This window comes from Empidonax traillii, unplaced genomic scaffold, assembly GCF_003031625.1.
Source record: "Empidonax traillii isolate 1590-97213 ecotype Southwest subspecies unplaced genomic scaffold, ASM303162v1 scaffold1042:size202023, whole genome shotgun sequence".
NCBI classification, from domain to species: domain Eukaryota; kingdom Metazoa; phylum Chordata; class Aves; order Passeriformes; family Tyrannidae; genus Empidonax; species Empidonax traillii.
In genome coordinates this window covers 141,947-163,394 of record NW_020956235.1, presented here as the reverse complement: position 1 = coordinate 163,394, position 21,448 = coordinate 141,947, and the positions used below count along the sequence as shown (strand labels likewise).

The 21,448-nt window shown below is 40.7% G+C and overlaps 1 protein-coding gene across 13 annotated transcripts in view; it reads left to right on the top strand.

The window, feature by feature from the left end:
- The window catches only part of APBB2 (amyloid beta precursor protein binding family B member 2), a 119,589-nt gene that overhangs the window by 12,126 nt on the left and 86,015 nt on the right, over window positions 1-21,448 (top strand). For 8 of the 13 annotated variants that reach the window (XM_027904333.1, XM_027904332.1, XM_027904329.1 and 5 more), the window contains exons 2-3: window positions 8,760-8,829; window positions 12,229-13,029. In XM_027904333.1, coding sequence (XP_027760134.1) covers window positions 8,811-8,829; window positions 12,229-13,029 — 820 coding nt within the window. In that variant the 5' untranslated portion in view covers window positions 8,760-8,810. The remainder of the gene's footprint in view (window positions 1-8,759; window positions 8,830-12,228; window positions 13,030-21,448) is intronic. The other 5 variants (XM_027904321.1, XM_027904330.1, XM_027904323.1 and 2 more) reach the window with 1 other exon arrangement.

Here is a 21,448-nt window from a genome sequence, read left to right as displayed (position 1 = left end):
CTTATGCTGTCAAGGTTTTTAAGCCAGGAAACTTTCTTTGGTTTTTGCTTTTGTTACTGTGTGATTTGTGCAGCTTCCTAACATAGCCTAAGTGCTTTGGATATCCAACAGTAATGATATTGAAATTGGCCAGTATTTGGGAAATGTGGGTCATAATGAAATCTCTGATAGCAGATTAGATCTAGATGAAAGTGCTGGTAAAATACATGGGTTTGCTTTTGTTTTCTTTGCATAAATAGTGAGTAATTGCACCATCTCAGCTATTGTACTACACGTTCACAGTTGTTGCAATCTTAATGTAAATCAAGGACTTGGTGCAGCCTTAAGCTTTAGTCCCTAACTTTGTCTTCTGTCTGTACATATGCATGTACCTAAATAAATCTGTGAAGGGGAGAATTGAATCTGTGAGGAGTTTAGCAGTTGTATTGCTTCTTTGGTGGTAAGCTAATATTTCATCCATTTATAGCATTGACTGTTTTGTTGAACGACTTCGTAAATTTAATTAATATAATGTCATGTGGTCTTAGGAAAATAGCAAAAGGTTTTTTAATCAAGGAAACACATAACAGTTTAAATAGAAAATGGTTTATTTGAAGCCCAGTGCTAGGGGAAACCCTGTATTTCCTATAAAGGTAGTGAAGGTTATGAAACAAGGAGGTATGGAAAGCTGAGAATTTAACAGGTTCCTGCTAGTTTAGACTTTTAAAAAATGTAATTAAAGAGCAATGATCTCCCTCAATTACTGTCAACAAGCAAATGACTCTGTATAACACTGCTTGTCCTGACTTAACACTCCCTCGTGTGCTATTTTGTTGGTTTTTTTTTCTTTTCTGTACTTTTCTTGTGGGAGCCCCTGGTGGTCTAGAGGTTAAGGACGCGGCGCTGTCACCGCCGAGGCCCGGGTTCGATTCCCGGTCGGGGCCACTCGCCGAGCAGATGGAGCTTGTTAGCCCTGTAAGGCAATCCATCTACGTCCTGAGGACCTCGCTGCCACCGTCCAAGCTCGCTTGGCCCAGGCAGATGAACCTCAGGATTAAAGGGTGGGCTCAGTTCCGCGCACACTGTGTCTCACCTAAAAAATCCAGTGCACGGGCTGGAAGGTGTAAAGACCTTCCCCGGTTCTTCGTTCGCGAAGACTGGCCATTACTTACTTACTTTTCTTGTGAAAAAATAAAGACTAAGGATGTACTCGGTAGTCTCCAGCTACTGAGAAGCTAGCTTTGTAAACAGACTTCTTTCATTAATTTCTCATGAGCTTCATTTTTATTTATGTTTTTCTTCTATTTACTCACAAACGCCCCTTTTCTGAATTGACTGCAGCAACTCTTGTGAAAACATAGTTCTGTTTATATTGTTTGGGTAGCCTCAAATTTTATTTCATACTAAAAAAATTTCCTCTCTGCACGGAGTAAAAGGGTTATGTATGTCTTGAAAAAAACCTTTTTCCCCAGGTTTGTCCATGCTTATCTTTTCCACAGCGTAACAACAACAAAAATAATAATAACAAAGCACAGAGTTTTGTGAGAGCGCTTAAAAAAAAAAAAAAAAGCCCATTTTTCAGAGCACAATGGAAGTGAGAAAATGCAGGAATATGTGGGTGGTAGTTTTCAGCACTTGCTAACTTTGGGAGTGTGCCAGGGTGGACGTGCAGTCCTGGGGTGGCACGTCAGCATTCACTGGGAGGACAGGACCCACTTGATCCTAAACTCCAAGACCACCCCTCTCTGCCCACAGAGAGTGGTACCCATCTCCTATCCTTAAGTCATTGTCTTGATTTGTGGCAGGTAGAGGTGGACTTATATTTCTTTTTGAACGATTAGACACCTTTTATTTAAAGTGACTCAGACTAGGGTCCCTGTGGAATGGTTTATCAATGTGATTATGCCAGTGTAATTATTAGAGCTGTCTGAAGTTTTACTTCAGAAACTTCTGTCGGAGGGTGACTTTTTTGTCCCAAGCAAATTTTTTTGGGGAAATACCGTTTTTCTGAAATGTTCATAAATCAAGAAAGACGATGAAAGCAAACATCCCTTGTGAAATGGCACTCCTCTGGAATGCAGATGAATCTTAGCTCTTCGTGATCATCTCCCATGCTAAAGCTGCTTTTATAAATAATTCAAAATGCTTGAGGGCAGAGAGAGAAGGGTTGATTTTATAATCTTGGGGTTTGATTTCCCTCCAGGAACTCAAATTCCTGCTCTGTCTCTTGTCTCTTCAGCTTCCCAAGGAGTGCCCAGCTGTGCCCTTCTTTGGACTGGGGTAGCCCCTTGCTGCTGGGCTTGCAAGGGGGCTGTTGTTTCATGAAACTGCTGGAAAGTCTTTGCTTCATTGCAGTGAAATAAGTAAACAAATGTGAGAATGATGACATTATAAATAACAGCAAACCGCTGAAAGAAACCCAAAATTCCAGTCTTGCAGCCAGTGCTGGTAATTATGTTGCTAACATTAGCCCAAGATGAGGTGGTGTGAAAGTGTACCATGGTGTGGCTCTGTGGGCTTGCAGCCTCTTCTAGAGTAACAGGGCACTCACCCAAAAAGGCACCCTAACACCAAGGAGGAGTGTATCCACCATGCAATTCATGGTAGAAGCATCCCAGTAAAATTCTACGTCTACAGTATCCTGCCATGTATCTCCTGACCTTTTCTTTCCAGAAAAAGACATCTTGGTATAAGTAAGACTCAAACTTTAGCACTGCTCAGACCATACTCTGTGGGGACAGTTTTCTGTAAAGTTGCTTTTAAAGCTCCCCATAATGGCTGAGGAAAAGGCAGGAATACAGATGATGGAGTGTGAAAATTGCCAAAGTACCCAGCGATGCTTACGTTGCTCTCCCCATTAAAGCCTCTCTTGTGTGGTTTTCTGCCTTTCCTAGGAAGCTGTGTGGAGACTGGCACAAGAACGTCATAGGCCTCTTGGGTGATCCTGGTAAAGCCCCAAAGCACGTGCTGGTGTCTGCAGATAGGAGCTGACTCAGAGCCTGCAGATAAAAAGCTTTCTTTAAAGGCTGAATGCATATTGTCGCTTCTACATTTATTTCTTAGCATAGTTAAATAGTACCCCTATCCCAGGACTCTGACAGGTCCATTTCCTCTTCATGGTGGAATCAGAGGTAGAAGCTGAAGGTATTACAACCCAATTATTAAAATTATTAGAGAGATGCCTCTGCCTTAATTAAGGTGCAAATGAGACCATATGCCAAAGTCAATAGTATGGATTTTATTTAACAGTTAATGACAAGTTCAGGGAAGGAGAGAGAGATAGGGGAAAGGGGAGGGGAGGAGAAAGAGAGTGACAGAGAAACAAATTAAGTCGAAAAAAAGATATCATCACTCTGTAGATTCCAATGACATCCCATTGGTCCTCTTCTTCTGATCTTCTCAGTGGTTGCAGACTGTATCAAGTGGTGGAGGGAAAGAGTCCACAAAACTCTCATTTCATGGTGTTTATAATGTTCAGAGGCTAGGTGGAAATGCCCTTTGTACCTCTGCTGGATGATGTAATACTGAATCCCAGGACATTTCATGAGTCTTTGAGACATTCTAAGATGCTGCAGCTGTCAGTGTAGTTGAATCAATCCTGGCCCATTATGGTCATCACGTGAGGGAGAACACTGGCATGATAAGAAGGACTATTCTGTCTCATGGAATTTGTCTCTTAAAAGCCTCTTCCCTTACCTGCAAGTCCAGTTTGTGGCTGCAGGTATGCAGGCCCTTCTGGACCTGGGAGGCCCATGTGCATCATTAGCAAAGCAGCCACCCAAGTGTTTGAGCTGTCAGCACCAGTCTCCTACAGCACCTGGGCAGTTACTGCAGGTGGTCAAACGTTAGCAGATCGATCTCTTACACTTGTAGATACGTTCTTCTCCTTTGACCTGGGATAGTTGGACAGCAGTAACCCCTTATCTTATCTCAAGGTTCTTTCCAAGTCCAAATTAGGAGGCATATTCAGGGAGGGCTTTGGCAGATGTGCAGATGTGTCTTCGCAGTTTGTTACAGTGGACAAAAGTCTTTTGGTGATCTTTATGATGTTTAAGCCCATTAACCATTTCAGTGTCTGACAGAAGGTTTCCTTGTAACTCCACTTGGGGTTGTGTATATTTATGGAGAACCACCATGATACCAAATTTGTATCCTGTGTTTGTCCACTCTCATAGGAACTGTAGTTCCTTTGGTATTCAAGTGCCTTGTGAAGATCTATAAGTTAGTAGATAAGAAAGAGAAGCAGAGAATTTTGGCTAGCATGTCAAGGACTCAGGATTCCTTGTTGCAGTTCAGGCCAGTAATACTAGTAGTTTGGTTTTTCCACTTTTTCAATGTCTTCTACAACCGAGTTTGCTGTTTGTTTACACTTCAGTGCAATTAATATAAATGCCAGTAAGTGCAGTTGCTTTTTTGTTATATGCTCCTTCCACTTTATTACGGATTGATCCGTTTAGTTTATGGGGGCCATAAAGCAAATATGATACTTCGATTTCATTTACAAGCATGTGGTTTTGTTTTATATATGGGCACTATGGGTAAAGGTTTCTCAGCGTAGTACAAGAGCCTTCTCAAGGAGCTCTACTGACTGCATCAGGCTAGGATTAAAGTTATTTCTGTATTCTACTACCATAATGACATTGGGAGAGTTACGGTAGGGTATGGCTGTTTTAGTCATCTCTGTGGCGTTCTGTCAACTTAACTAGTACTGCAAGACTTGGTTATGAACTATTTGTATGTTTTGAAATATTTCTGATTTGTCCAGTGACGTTTGGTTGAAGACAATAGTAGTTAAAGGCTACAAAAGGTAGCTTTGCAGGCAACTTTCAGCCTTGCTGAGATATATGTCTTTGTGTAATGAGTCTTATTTTACTGCAGCTTTTGATGAAAAAACAGACTAGAAGTGTCAAGACCTTTTTTGGTTTGATGTAGTCTGTGCTCTGTTCCAGTACTGGAATGAAGGGATATGTGGGTAGGACATTTGAGTCCAATTTTAAGACAGTCTTAACCTATGTAGTTAAAAGTACACAGATGTAATAACCTTACCTAGGTGAGATACAGAATATTTTTAAACTATGTGGAACACAAGCAATCTTTTCAATGTGCAAAATCTTACTTTGCTCTCCTTGAGAGCTGGGATAGTCTCATCATGCAAATCTCTCTACTGCTCTTGCCTGTAACTGAGACTTGGACTTTTTATTTTTGTTCACTGGTGTCAGTTTACTGGAAGCAATTTGAAACTATTTGCAAACACTTAGGAATTCATTAAATTAGAGGTTCTCTTTGTAGTGATACTTTTGATAGACATATATTTTTATTCTTTATTTCTTTCCATAGAGAACTGTAGAGAGTCTATTGAATGATTATTCTCCATTGTTCTCAGGAGTGTGCAGTGTTGTTTCTAGGCTTTGCAGGAACAGTGAGTGTTTGCAAGCTGCAAATAGGGGGGCACAGGCAAGATGTGTGGGATGTGTCTGATTAATTTGTGTGTGTGTGTGTGTGTGTGTGTCCAGCATGGCTGAACTTAACCTATCCATTGCATCTGACAGGGGTTCAGTTAACATTCTTGCTCCTTCTGTTAATAATGCTGTGACCTATGATTAATGTCTTTCCTACTTTTGCTACCCGTGTCTCCTGATCAAAGAGCTTGGGATGGGGCTAGAGCCGATACAAACAATTGGAAAGCTGGTACAGGACCCTGTGGGTTTCCTTAACCCTGTTGTCGAATTGATCATCTTTTGAGTGGTTCTGGTTCCTGATTTACAAGATGTCAAATGATCAAAGTTAAATTTATGTGGGGCTGAAAAGTCCCTGGTCTGAAATCAGTCTGAGTCAGTGTAAGTCATTTTATGTGCCAAATCTGGCCCTTGATTCCTTTCTAATACTCCATTAAGTATATGGTTCGGCTGCCTGGCCTACAGAGCATTTTGGCTACCATTTTTTTTTTTTTTATTGAGACAGCTTATCCTAACTTTCTGTTTTGTATGACATTATACTTGATTTTGGTAATTCCGGTCAGGTTTGATTACACATTGTTTACCTTCAGACTTGGTAAGTTATTTTCGGATGGCACTTGAGACTGAAGTTGCAGGATATGGAAGACCAAGTCCTTCTTGCTTTATTGATCATCTCAGTTGCAGGAATTTAGGGTGGAGTTTCTGAGTTTGTTTAAGAGAGAATGAAGTTTATGCTTGTGCCCTGTACTAACATGTGTATTTATAGTAGGTTTATATGTAAATTAGCAAATAAGTCTGAGTTATGGTCTTTATTGTAGAGATTGAGTAATTTATACATAGATTAAAAATAGCAAATACTAAGGTTCAGGAGTTTCATTTACACAACAGGATTAGAAAAATTATAGATGTATACTTAGAAATGTTGCTGTGAACATGTAGATCCAATGACAGAAGGTCTTATTCTCTGTGCTCACAAGTAGCCAATAGATAAAACACACTCCATCTTCTTGCTGTGACAACACTTGGGTTTTCCTGCCAGACTGTTTTATTCTACACACAGGGGAAAATCTAACCAAAGGGAGAAAATTTAATTGGGAAAAGACTTACTATGCCATCTTGTTTTTTCCCTTGCTAAATGCAGGATTAGTCGTAATTGCATGTCATGGTTATGCCTTATATAAATGAAAGAATTGCTCTTTATTTCTTAAAGTGATTACTTGATTTAAGAATACTTGAGTAGCATAAGATGACCCAGGCCATCTGCAATATAGAGTTTCAGTCTGATAGTCAAATATACAGTGATTATTTAGATGTATCTAAGTAAAATTATAAGCACAGGAGCAGTGAATTTAGCCTGTTTCTTTTTGTCATTATTTGTTTTGGTTTTTGTTGTTTATCGTCTTCTTTGTATCTGTTAGAATCTGATTCTGAGAGGCATCTCTCTGAATTTTTGCTGGATAAGGAATTTGACTGGTTTTGTGGGAAGTGGGAAGGAAAAAAATAGCAAATGGGAAGGCATGTTCCATGTGGGTGCTAGAATTCATTGCAGAATCTGAAGGTTTTTTCCCTCAATAACACCATATAAAGACAGATCAGCGTAATGGATTTCCATCAATAAGAGCATCACTAGAACTGAAACAGCACTGCTGCTAGGCTGTTGCAGTTGGTTGGCAGCATGATTAGCTCTAAAAGGAGAAATGTCATTATTGTGGAAGGAGGGGCTGGCAGGATGACTCTTGGGAATGGAAGAGCTAGGACAGCAGCTTGTTGCCAGATGGTGATTTCAGTAGGACTAGGTGAAGAAGGAAATAGCTGGAAATGGGAGAAGTTGCACTTGGCAAGCAGGTTGAAGTGGTGACTTTATTCTGATGTGAGGACAGATCCAGGGTGGAGTACAGAGGCCAGCAGTGATTCCCTGCTTAGGCAGTGGCATCATATTAGGTGAGCTGTAGAAGTCCTTCCCATCCTCAGCACTCTGAGGTTTGTGTGGAGGAGTCTGCAGATAGATTTGTGAGCATGTGTGCAAGGTGCTTGCAGCCCTTCCCTGATCTTGCATTCCCCAAACTGCTCTGCCCACCACCATAATTTGCTTTCACTGCTTTGCTGAACTTTCTAGTTTCCAAGCTCAGTCCAACAGAGATGTCCAGAGGGAACAGCAAGAAGAAAATTACTGGCTGTGGGCACATTATCAGTTGCTCTGATCTACTACAGCACTTCATTTAAGTATTTTCCTTCCTTTTTCCTTATGAAAGTGTTTTAGATGTCCCCTGGAATTTGTGTAGGTATCTAGGTAAGAAGGAGCACGATGACACTTGACACTAAGAAAGCTTTTAATCTTGATTCTGATTTCAATAGCTACAATAATGTAAATCTAGACTTTCTTAGAATGCTTTTGACTGACATCTTTTTAACTATTACCATTTAGCTGGTCATAGTTTAAGAATGAATATTTTAACACTGGAATTCATCCTTTGAAGTGAAGGAAGTTAGCTAGTGTTGAGCATTAATCCTTGTATAATGAAGGCATTATCTCCAGCTGCTTAGGCTTTAACTAGAGCCAAAACATACGAGACTCTACGGCATGAATTTGTCATTAAATGTTTTGTACTCAACAGATATCCTTGCAGAAAGAAAATCTGCTCTATGAAAAAGTTTCTATTAATTCTTTCCTATGTTTCCTAGATGCAGAGGCAAAAATATTCATAAGTGCATAGAAATACCTTATTTCCCACCATATGTGTCATTCATACCCAAAACAGAGACTTTAAGGCAAATGTCTTCTTACAAGAAGATGACCGGGAAAGGTCCCATACAGGAACTTACTGCCTAGCTTTCTTTTTATGATTCCCTCCTGTGGGATCAACCCTGCAGACTGTGCTTCTTAGTTTCATGCACTAGATCTCATTCTGCAAATTTTCATGTGAACTTGCCGTACTGCTTTGTTTACTTTTACCAATGCTGCTGTGGTTTCCTGAGTAAGCTCTAGCTGGGTAATTGGGGAAAACCTCATATTTTCTAATGTATTGAAGTTTTTGCTACAGTATGTTGATTAAAACTGGAGAATAGTTCTGAACTTGTTCTCCAGGTAAAGTGTACATTAACAAAAATATAATAGTTATTTTTAATTACATGTTCTTGTTGTTATAGACTATCCTCTCCCACACTTTACTGACTGTCAAATATCATTGAAAGCTTAAAAGATCCTTGCTGTAATGTTGTGGGCTTTGTTTAGAATGCTTAACATCTCTCAAGAGGTTCTGAAATGTGGTATTTTTCTTTTGTGTTTTCCTTTGGTTTTAATTCTTAAATGATCCCTCTTTTCAGATTTCAAATTATAATCTATTTCCTGATGCATTGCTGAACGCCCCGTGAGCCATGTCAGAAGTACTTCCAGGTCAGATGCCCTTTAAAAGATTCTGCTATGCAAATATGTAAAATTTTCCTCTTATTTTTCTTCTTCTTCTTTCCAGGCCCATATTTCACTTTCATTTCACACTTATACATGAAAAAGAGCAAGCACTTTCTTTTCTTTTTAACAGTGCCTTTTTGAATAAATTCTCTATTCAGCTTTTTAAAAACTTTTGTAGACTATACAATGCAAAAAAGTCATTAAATTGTAAACATGACAAAATTGAAAAACATCAATAAGAGCCATTCAGGTAATGGCATTATTTGTATTATTATGATGCTTAGAAAATTGTCACTAGTCTGTGTTAAACACATTATAGTGGTAAAAATATATTAATCTGTATCTGTAGGTAAGTTTCTAAATATTAGAAGTATGCAGTTGAGACCGTGATCTCTTCTAAAACGTAAGCAAGTTAAAACCTTTAATGAATTGCTGTGATAGATCTTCTACCTAACTGCTGTCTTGAAGCACCAGCAGTTTAATAGTGTTGTTATTCCCAGTAATGCTAATATCCTAATTATTGTTAGCTTTTCACCAGAGTCAGATATTTTTTGATATATAATACCCTACTTTTACTCACTCAGAACTTACTAATGTTTAACCACTACAGTTGAGATATATGTATCAACTCAGTGATTCCTGGCCTGGTTGTCTATTTGTGTTTTGTTTTCAGCAGAAGGCAGAGGATTTAAAAATATGCTACCCTGTGCCAATAGCATTGTCCTTGCTTGTGGCCAGGCAGCACGAAGAGCTGCATGAGAGGGGGGATGGAGTCTGCCTGTGGCAGTCCTGGGTGCAGGAACCCTGGCACATGGTGTTGGCTAGCTGATGAGGGGCACAGCACCAGACTGGGTTAGGTACCCTGTGACAAAGGAGGCAGGGTCAGTGGGAGAGACAAAATAAAAGATATAGGGAGTCAGTGATTGGAATTTCAGGCTTGAAATGGCAAGTACGTGAAGAATTTGCATTTTCTTGATGTCTTAATTAGGAAGGTGGGATGTGCTGCCTCTGGGAAAAGTTATGTGTTTTGAGCATCATCGTGTAGTGTATACGGGAGGAGGGACAGGATATTGCTCTTCTTCCTTAAGATGTTCTACTGTGCAGTCTAGGTTTTCTTCAGTGCACTTAACCATTTCCTTGCACTCCAATGTTTTCAGCACTTTAGTTAGTCCTAGTCTGGTAGCAGCTTCTACGCTTGAGATGCAAGACCTGCCCTTTCCCATCTATATTTCTTGTTCTCTTTTTGCCTCTTCTCCTCACCTTCCCCTCCCCTCCCCCCCCCGCTAGATATTGTGCAATTCCATAAGTTCTAAAGATCAGGTGGGTGGAAATCATCCTGCCCTATTACTTTATTCTTTTATATGACTTTCAGACTGTCAGACTTGTAGCTGATTCAGAAAAAATTCAAAGCAGCCAGTCTGTATAGGGAGGTCATTTCATGTAAAACATGTTCTTTGGTAACATTATATATGACCAGATGTGACCTTGCTTGCATTAGACCTGGTTGGTTTTAGATAAGATCCAGAAAGTTATGTGTAAATGATGTGTTTGTCTGAGAAGTACTTTTATAAAGTTCCTTTGAATTTTGTGATAGTTGTGTTTCTAAGTCTCTTGTGTCTAAAGTTGAAATTGTACTTGAAATGTTTGTAAGCTGTTACCTAAGCTGATGGCTTTTGCTCAGTGTGCTTGGGGTCATCTGTTTTCTGAAGAATTTGAGATTGGTTTAGACTGACTGACTGGGGCTTGAGAAATTGGCAAACATGTAAAATCGTAACATTTAATTTAAATTCTGGTTCTTAACAAGTTTTAGAAGTTCTTCTAGGTGGGTGATTGAGGGAACAAAGGGTATTATTAATTGATCTGCTTGGTTTTAAATGAAGCAGAGTGATGTTTGCAAGTGAGCAGTTTTGACAGCACATCAAAAAGGATGTTAGCAACTGTGCCTGCATTTAGGTAATGTTGTGAAGTGCTCCTTTTCACCCTGTTTATGTATATGTTCTTTTAAACCCTGTATATTTAATCTCTTGTAAATCTGTATAGCAGTCGGTTCTGTCATATATCAAATATACAAAGATGCAGCACAACTTGCTGGAATGAACTGACTAGCTCAAATTACAGCTTTTCATTCCTGGATAAGCCCCAGATACGTTCTTATGTGCAACTTAAGCAGTCAATGATATCTGAGAATTAGGAGCAACAGAAAGAGTGTTTCATGTTGTGGCAGATAGGAGTGATTTATTAATTGGCCTCTAATTTGTTTGCCAGAAATCAAACAACAGTGATTGCTACAGTATTTAAATTGAGATGTTCAGGGAGTACTTGTGCAGATTAGTGGAAGCCAGAAATAGACAGTACAGGAACAAATAATAATTTTTTAAAATATATATATTTTGATAATTTTGGATAGTCTAAGAATCTGTTCCCTGAATAAACTTAGTATTTTTTCATAATGTGAGCTGTGCCCCTAGCTATCAAAAATCAAAAACTTGTCTACAAGTAGACTAAAGAATGGTATTATTTAAGGGTGGAGTTCATGTACTCTACCCCAGGATGAATGCTTTATCCTTAAGCTTGAACTTTGTGAGCCATCTCTGGAGCAGCCATTTTTTTAAAGTTGATCAAATTACAACAGGATATTTTGCAAGAGTTTTTTTTTTTTGGCCTCCCTCCCCCCATCTAGAAACCAAATACACCTTTGTGAAATAATCTTCTACTTGTACTCCCTGACCCTCTATTTCCCCCCTCAAAAAAAGAAAACACCCAAAACAAACAAACAAAAAAAAAAGAAGCAGGGGAGGAAGAGGAGAGACAGACAAATAGCAGAGAAAATGCAGATGCTAAGAGTCAACAACTGACCAGCCAGTCAAGCTTAACAGTAACAGTACTACTTTAAGATGAAAAAGGAGCAGCATCTGTCTGCAGTCTGCTTAAAATTTCTCAAATTTTTTGCTTCCTTTGATGAGCACTTGAATTCTTTCGCTCCTTCTCAGAGGCAGAGGTGAAATACTAAAATGAAATTATGGTAAGGATGATATCTGGAGTTCCAGACATTTGCCTGTAAGGCAGAGGGCACCTCAGCTGTCCCAGAGCCTGCCTGCAACAGAATCAGACATGTAAAATCTGCCCTAAAACTGTCTTGTATAGGGTCAAGCTTTCTGCTTTCTCTCAGCTTTATGGTCCTGATGATCTCTCTGTAATTTTTTCTGACTCTGTTTTTCCTTATTAAATAAGCTAAGCTTTTGTCTGTTCTCTTACCCGCTTAGGTTGCGGTAATTTTCCTCCTGTAAAACAATTATGTGAAGTGCTACATCCCTTCACCAGAAGCCCTAGCAAAACAGTGTATATAATGACTGTGTTTCATGAGTGTTTCTTTTGCTTTTGCAGTCGATTCCGGTGTGGACGCGTTGGCAGTGTTTATGGCAAGTGGCGGCACGACGGACGTTGTGAACCGCAACAGCCCCGCCACCCCACCGAACACCCTTAACCTGCGCTCCTCTCACAACGAACTCCTGAATGCAGAAATCAGGCACACAGAGACCAAGAACAGCACTCCTCCGAAATGCAGGAAAAAATACGCACTGACTAACATTCAGACAGCCATGGGTCTTTCCGATCCAGCAGCCCAGCCCCTTCTGGGGAACAGCTCTGCCAATATAAAGCTGGTGAAAAATGGAGAAAACCAGCTCAGGAAAGCTGCAGAGCAGGGACAGCAGGATCCCAACAAAAACCTCAGTACCACTGCGGGCGTAAGTGTAACTTCTGAGAAGTTTGAAGGCAAAGAGCCGATCCCACAGGATTCCTCTGGCTGTGAAATATTACCTTTGCAGCCAAGGAGGACCAAGAGCTTCCTGAATTACTATGCGGATCTAGAGACATCAGCTAGAGATCTTGAGCAGGGTTTTGTTGCAATGGAAGATAAGTCTGCACAAAGCAACAGCCAGGCTTCCGCTGTTATTGTCAATGGGGAAGTCCTGCCCCGGAAACAAAACAAGCTGCCAAGCCCTGAGGATGGCCAGGTTGCCACAGTGTCATCAAGCCCTGAGACTAAGAAAGATCACCCAAAAACCGGGGCCAAAACAGACTGTGCCCTCCATAGGATTCAAAACCTGGCCCCAAGCGATGAGGACTCCAGCTGGACTACCTTGTCCCAGGACAGTGCCTCACCGAGCTCGCCTGATGAAACAGGTACGCAAGCAAAGGCTCCTCATAGCCACTGTTTTAAAAAGATGTTGCTTAACTTTTCTCGGCTGGTGGCTGGAAGGAGAGAGATGGCTTAGCAATATCGGTGGGGAAGTGATTGCATCAAAATACCGATGCTGGCCTTGCATGCAGCTCCTTGTCTGCTTGCAAGGAGAATGCTTGGCTGCCTCCTGCTTGATTGGAGAGGCTTTAAGAAAGGCCCCAGCAAGTGCTATAGACAAGGTCCTAAAAATATGCTAATCGCACCTTTCTAGTTTACAAATAATTGCTTTTCACTGAGCAATGGGTACATGTTGTGAGAAGTACATGATTGTCTGAAGATGCTAAGTGCCTAAACACAACAAACAAACTTCTGTGAGCCGTGATTTTTAGGTTGAGCAAAGATTTTTACTTTTCTAACGCACAACTTTGTGAGTGTGCCCACTCCACCCCAGTCATTTGCTGATGCTCTTTTTCTTAAAAAAAGTCCCTCCACACCTTGAGGTATTTAATTTCTGTGTTTTGTTTTCCTTTTGTAGCAGTTTCATACAGTAACTCAAGAGATGAAGCCATGGCATTTCATATTTTGGATGCCTGGGTTTATTTAATCAGTAATGATGATTACTGACTTGGGTCTGTTGTGCTTTACAACACATCTGTACTATTTTTAAAACTCAGAGATCTCATTTACTGTAGGTAATGGACTTTTGTCACATTTTTTCGTATTCAGGCCAGTATATAAAGGTACACCTTTGTCAAAATGAGGAAATTTATATTCACTAAAAACTAAATTAGAATAATTCCAAATAATCTAATTAAGGGTGTGACCTAAGATGCTAAGAGTTAGCAGTTGCTTTTTTTAAATAATATGTTTAAAATTTTCTTCCCACATGTATATTGACACTGTATGGTGTAGGAGCTCATTCAGCACTGGGAAGGGGAATTTTTTGAGCTGTTTTGAAATGTTGGCGTGTTTACTTAGTCAAGTAACCAAGTGTTACCTGAGATGTGTTTTGTTTGCACTATGAAAATAAAGGGGAACTTTGCCCTGCTGAGTATGGGGATTTCCTTGTCTTGAAAAAAAAAAAAATTGTCAATTACCAAAGTCTTCAGAGCTTCACCACTCTTCTAAAGCAGAAATAATAAAGTGCTTTTTAAAATTCTCCACTTCATTCACCATATTAGCAACAAATGTATTATAAACAGTTATAGAAAAGCAGATGTCCAGATATCTGAGTTCTGTTTCTATGAAAAAAGCAGAGTTAAAAATAAACAGCAATCCCTAGAAAAACTCAAAATTACCTTTCAAGATCAAAGAGGTAGAGGTGTCTCTTTCTCATCCCCACAGTCACTATCAGAGAGCACTGTGTATGACACAGGACCTGCCATAGGGGATTGGATTGTTGGTTTTAAGATCCCTGTATATATAAGTATTCATAGACTCTTAAAAATATCCAGCTGTTGCAACTTGCAATTTACAGACATCTGTGCCTTGGGCTTATTTGCTGTCTTGAATTTATCTCCACACTGATAAAATTGTTTCAGTGAGTGTTTATAGTTTCTTTCCAAAATAGAGTATCAATTGATACAACAGAAGAGAGCTAAGAAATCAAACGGGGCGCTGCTGTGGATGCCAGGATGGCTTTTGGACATGATGAAACAGGCCAGTTTCTCAGGCTCCTCTACAGCTCCTTCTAGGGGGCTGAAAAGGGAGAGGTGCAAAAAGCAACGCTGCTGGTGTAGAAAACAGCAGAAATCCCAACTGGTGCAAATCTCTCTTTGCCCCCAAATGAAGTGAGTTATTTAGTGGCAAATCTTCTAATTGTTCTCAGGGGCTCTAACCTTTTGCGGTTGAGTAACGTGCTGTCCCTAGGCAAGTTTGTGTATCTCCAAGGGTGTTTGAAGAGTAATAAAATAAAAGGTGAAATAAAAGCTGGGTATATGAACTGAACTTTCTTTTTTGAGGCAGGGTCAAGAGCAGTGATTGGCATTGTAATTACATGTGCTTTTTCCATCTCCCTTTCAAGAGTTGCTTGAGTTACTGATCAGCAAGAATTCACTGCTCATCATACCAGGTCAAAAACAAATAATTTGGGAGCAACAGCGAGGGGAAGAATCAAAAATTCTGAAGGAAACCAAATGACACTTGCTGCTTCCCAAAACCCATTGCCACCCTTCTGTCACGCTGGAGACAGAGCAGTAGTTTCCTAAAAGCAGAAAATTCATCCAATGCATTTATGTCAGCGGTGGTTGACTGAAAACCCGAGAGATTCCCAAAGGTCCGTATCTAGTCCCTCTGAATGCATGGAGCAGATGTGAGAGCCTGTGTTTAGGAGCAGGCAGGAAGAAAAATCCTTGGAAAGAAAGGATTGATGGTATCTCAGCTGTCTTATGATTGTCTAATCTGGATTTAAACATCCTTTATTGTAAGTGTTGCCCCAGCCTGCTCAGGCCATCTGATACAGAGGGATGTGGTACTTTCCCCTGTGGTAGGTCTTTCCAGTCTTTTTAGTTTAATCTTTAAGTCTGTGATGTCCCTGTGTGCCAACGAGGGTAAAGGGAAGTCCTCCCAAATGGGGAGTTGTGCAGTGAGCCCTGGTGATGCCTGTCCTAGAGGTCTGTGGTTTTGGGCATGGACAGGGCTCTTCACTGTCACTGCGTGTGGGGTGGGAGGAGAGGATCGTGTGGAATCTTCAGCGCTCAGTGCTCTCCAACCCTTCATGTATGCTCCAGTAATAAATGTTAGTGACCAAAGGGAGAAAGGCATCTAGGAGAAAAATCTGCAGTAGTTTGTCATATGACTTCTGGGAAGGGAAGAAATACCCCAGTCTTGAAAACATTAATCCATAAAATTAGGTGTAGTCCAGCAGATACGTGGGGAATTGTTAGTGTTTGTTTTTAGCACTTTAGTAATACGCAGAAATATGACAGAAATACTGTTTTCCTGAGAGTTTTCCTATTGAAAATAACAATATGTTTCTTTTAGGGCTTCTGAATTGTTTTGTCTTCCTCTTCCCTCTGTTAACACAATTCATTATCCAAATCCCGGAAAACTGAATGTTGTTCTGTGAGGTGTTTTAACTGTTTTGTTTTCATGTGTTTTCTTTTGGAGTTAGGTGATTCAAAAGCCTTGCAAAATTTATTCTTAATTGACTGCACTGAGGATCCTCCTGAACTCTCCTTAGGGCAGGATACTTGTACATGTGGTTAAAGGTGCTCTCAAGCACCTTGACCTTCTCTCTCAGTGACAAGACAACTCAAAGATACAAAACAACTGACTTATTTAAACAAATGTTAATGTTGCTAAGAAGATATGATAGAGTCCATTAAGAATGGGGGCACTGAACACCACAGGCAGAGTACAGTAGAATTGTGTTTTGAGGAAACTCTTCTTTCTTCTCCAAGAAAATTAGCTGTATCCACATCTTGACAAGAACTGCATTGACTTCAACTTTCAGATAATTTTATGAGCACTTTCAGCTATCTAACCTTCTTTCTGAGATTCAGTACCTCAAAAAAAAAGAGTCTCAGGTGATTTGAGAAGCAGGAAAGACCTGTAGTCAGCAAAGCAGTGGGGTGTCATCGATATGTTTAGCATGTGCCAAGCCCTAATGTGTTTTCAGGCAGCCATTCCTAGAGACAGGCAGGCACTTGCCACAAGAGCTGATTGACACCAGCACTACAGGCAGTCCTCCCCAGACAAGAAGTCTTGCCTCCGTTGGCCTCAGGCACTGCATCTCCTCTGGGACCTACTGTCTCTATCCAGCTGAATCCGCTGCCATTTGGAGAGTCTTGTGAATAACCAGACACCAGCTCCAGGAGTTTCTAAAATGGCAAATGAACCAGATCTGGTTTTAAATCATGGGGAATACTTCCTCCTTGTCTCTCAGGAAAATTCCCTTAGCCTAGTTTTCAAAGATTTTTCAAAGTTCTCAAAGGAAACACGTCTTGTGGTATTACACCATCTACCTGTTTGTTCTCTCTCTCACTCTCTCTGTATTCAGCAATTCGACCAACATTTATGCATCTGAGTGATGCAAGCAGCAGCGAAGCACATGCCTTAGACCCAAACCTAGGGGACGATGAGGGTGATGCTAGAGCTGTTTTCTGTTTGTGGCTTCCTTTTTTTTTTTCTTTTCTGTTTTTCATTAAGGAGCTCACCAGAACATCTGTAGAAGGCAGGCACATTTCCTAATCTTTACATCACCTGAAAAGCTATTTCAGTGGAAAATTATTCCTCCATAGTAAAGTGCAGTGCTCTGTGTAATAATCTCTAACGAACTAGAAATGAGAATTCTGTAGGAAATAAAAGGAATTTTCTTTGCCTCAAAACCAAGAAGAAAACTGAAATTTGCTTTTGCTTCCTGTGTTATATTAATTTGAAGAACCCTTCCTCCTTTCAGAGCAGGGAATAGCCCCATAATTAAGAAGGTCCCGGAGATGTGGGACACTCAGTGGTAGAGAACCACAGGTTTTTCTTGCTCTAGGACAGTCACCCTCTGTGAGACACTGTATTTTTATACTAATTATTGACTTGGACCAGCTCAAGTGTGTGTGGGGGGGGGAAGGAACAGGTTGAATTTTGCAAAGGTGTGGTGGTATTTTTTCCCATCCCATACCCCAGCCCCTTGGAGCCTCCTTGTGCAGCCCTGGAGCAGCTGTCAGTCACTAGGCACCAGGAGCACTGTCCCACACCACACCCCAGAGCCCCTAACCCAGCACCCGGAATGGCTGGCACACCACAAGCACTGCCCCTCACCCCACCCCAGAGCCTCCAGAGTGGCCAGTGGGCCAGAAGTCCCACATGGAGGGGTAGCCACAGGGGAACCAGAGCCGATAAAACCAAAGATATGGTCTCCGTGTGTTCAGACCCTACCGTCTGGACGTGTGGAAGCTGGAATTGCATGAGACTCTGGGTGGTAGCTATAAATGTCTCCTTTTTTCTCTCTTTCTTTAATTCATCTTGTCCTAATCTCCTTTTTTGATATTTTGGGAAACTTAGAGCCAGATGGGTTGGATTTTGCTAAATTCTTTGGGTCAGCATGTGCTAAGTCAGTGCTTTGTGGAATGCTTTATTTTGGTTAATGTTGCCCTTTAAACTTATGCCAGTAAAAGTGTGGGTTTTGACCTCACTTTTTGACCTCACAAAATGTATGTAGTGTCTTCTCCCTTGCATTCTCTCTCAAGGCATTAAAAGAACTGAAAGCCCTTTTAAAATATCTGGAGGGTGTATATTTTTGGTGCCTTGTATATTTTTTAAAGTAAAACCCCTTTGTTGAGCTCATAGCATGGAGCAGGGGGTCTTACTCCCTCCCTCCTCACTTCAGAGCTGTGGGAGACTGTGCAGGGGCAGCAGCCTCCTCTGGCTCCCCAGCCCCTCAGCCTTTGGCTCACACGATGCCTTGCTTCTCCCTGGTTGAAATCAAAGGGGTTTCAAAACCCAAATTGTTCTCTTTTTCAGGGGTGCTGCTGCTGTATGCAGCTGCTATATACCAAATGCCTGTCTGCTCCTGGTCTTTGAGCAAATCCAGGAGGGCAGCTTATTAGCTGGTTATGGATAAATAAGTTCAATCCAGTGCAGAAATGACAGCCATGAGACTGGCCCTTGGGGATCAGGAGTGTTGCTCTTGTAAATAGAGCCTGGTATTCTGAAATAACAGTACGTCTGGGTAAAATAGCTCTCTAATACAATAAGGATTACAGCAAATCATGAACTAGTCAGAAAGATTTACACCAATGTTCAGTTCCGCCTCTGATTTGTCTTTGACAAAATTAAAATGGATGTCCTCTTAAAAGCACTCTTCTTTGCAGTACGTATCTGATATAGACAACAAGTATTTTATTTGCTACAGAACAAGTTTTCCATGTTACTGAGTGGAGAAAAAGATTGATGGTAGTAGAATGACATTCGGTTACACTGGGGATTAACACAAATCCTGTAATATTAGAGAAAAAAACATATTATCACCTATACAGTTTTAGGGTTCTAGGGAAACCCCCGATTTTCAAATTTTTGCAACTAAGAGGCTCTAGTTCACACCTGCTAGGCATCCTAAAGGCCTAGCAACTTTTTGATATTGAGCTGGTATTTTTTTTAGTCTTTCATAATAATGATAACCATGTCTGAAGAACAGTGCATGTTTTACAGTCTCAGACGTCACCATTTGCTGACTTCCAGGAAGGGTGACTTGCTGTATATCCCCAGTGTTTATGTAGGTAACATTCTGTATGTGGAGTAACTAACTGCACATTTCTCTCTTACTTAGCTACCTCTATGAGAGGATTTTAGGGAAGAAAAAGTAAACCAGTTAAAACGAAATAAAAGGTAGCATGGTTACCTGATGTTCACAGTATCAGGGTCTACTCTTAGAAGCCCATAAAATAAATTGAACTTGATAGCAAATTGAACTTGAAAGGTGATTCTCTTGAGTATACTCTTCCAGTATTGGTTGCACGGGGAAGCTGCTCGCTGTATTTAGACAGTCAGGTTGGTTTTCTCTGAGATTCTCAGAGGAGCTACCTAAATCCATATCTTGGATGCTTGGATAAGTGCTCTGAATTCAAATCCAAAAATTCCACAATAAGGAGTGATGGTCAGCCACTGTCCCTTTTGAATTGAGATAGTTAATAAAAATAAGTATTTAAAAGTGAATTAATATGCTAAAATTCAGGAATGGAAGGACAGATGTTTTAAACACCGGTGATTAGCATCCTCTCCCAAACTGTTTGCAATTACCAGAATTTGGGACTATAGAAGAGGCTTTCCAGATATGTTGTACGGTCATGGTTGCAATTTCATAGTTAACTGTTTAACAAAGATAAAGAACAATTCCTCAGTTCATCAGAACCATTCATTTTCCTCTCTAGAGAGGGCTTGCATCAACTGCCCTCCTGGTGTCCTTTGAGGTGCCTGATGGTGTCCAAGACAGGCAACAGACAGGAGGCAAGAATTAGGACTTGAATTCTGAAGAAGCAACTACAGGCTGAGGAGGACCTACATTAAGTAACACTCACAGATGAATCAACCAGCTGGACAGAGTCTGAAACATCTGCCCTGCAGTGCAGAAACTAAATTTGTTTGTTTTCCGTGTCTGCCTTTGTTTTAAAAATAACTTCGTGTTTAACCTCTGCTGTATTGTGCCTAAAGGGTCTAGGATGGTTTGTCATATTCTTTGTAAACAGAGCTCTCTCCTAGCGTGACATCTCTCCCAGGGTGCTCCAGGGCTGGGGGAGATAGAGTTTGAAGACAGTTGCCTTGTGGTGGCTGTGCTTTGACTACTAAAGCATTTCTCTGGCTAGCTCAGTGCTTTGGCTACAAATAGCGTCAAATGTGACCCTGTCCTGACTGTCACAGCTTCATTAATTTTAACCTTATTCCAGCTGAGTTTCTCCTAACACCATAATGTAGTTTACATTGATATGTAATGTTAAGAGATATAAGGATGTGCTTTTTGCGTGCTGTAGCAAAGTAGAAAACTCTTCTGAGCATTTGTAGGGCAAACTCAGTTTCAGAAGTGGTGAATAGCTTAATCATGACAGGTACTTAACTTGACAAACTATTTTTGGAAACTTTTCAAGCTTTTGTAGTTTAGAGATGGACATGTGTAATTCTGGAACCTGCATGTCCTCTCTGAGGTTGAATGTGCCTTGCTGAAAAAGCTCTTCTATGCCTAGGATTGTCAGACACAGGACGAAGCAAAGAAGAAGGGAAAACAAATAGTAGAAAAAAACCCAGAGAAAGTAACGGGAAAAAGTCAGGATCCTCATTTCAAAAAGATGGCAAGACAGGAAATTTCACACAAGAAAAGACACCATAAGCTGATACCAGACTAACCACATCTCCTTAAAAAAATGCTCCCAGTTCATAAAGCTCTTATAAATTACGACTAAAATCGATCCAGTAAACCTCTGCCTCAGCACTTCTGAATGCTGCATAGAAGTCAGGCCAAACTTCAATCCACCTGATTGATGCTTTGAAATGGATACAGAAATCTCTGCAGAATGGAAGGACAAAACAGTGTTACCTTTGGGAGGACTCTTTATGTGCAAGCCCGTATTCGTTGCAGCAAGCTGAGAACGAGGGTATATTTTTCTAAGTGGGTTCTGTGTGCTCTGAAGCTCTTTGCAGCCTGTTTGAGTGCTTGTTTGTCATCTTTTGGGCTTCTGTATCTCAGCTGCAGGAGGTGTGGTAGAGGAACAGCATTGCCACTCAGCAGAATCAGTCTCTAGTCTTTAAACAGTGGCCCCTGAGTTTTTGGAGGATCTTGCAGCAATTCATCTGGGTGTACAAGCTGGGGATAGCTGGTACAGTTTGGGCAGTTTCCTGCACGGAAGTGATTCTTGCTTCTTTGCGCTCTGCAGAGTGGAAACACAAAGCTTGGGCTGTGTGGTTGTTCCTCTGAGCACCTGCAATGATACCAGCATC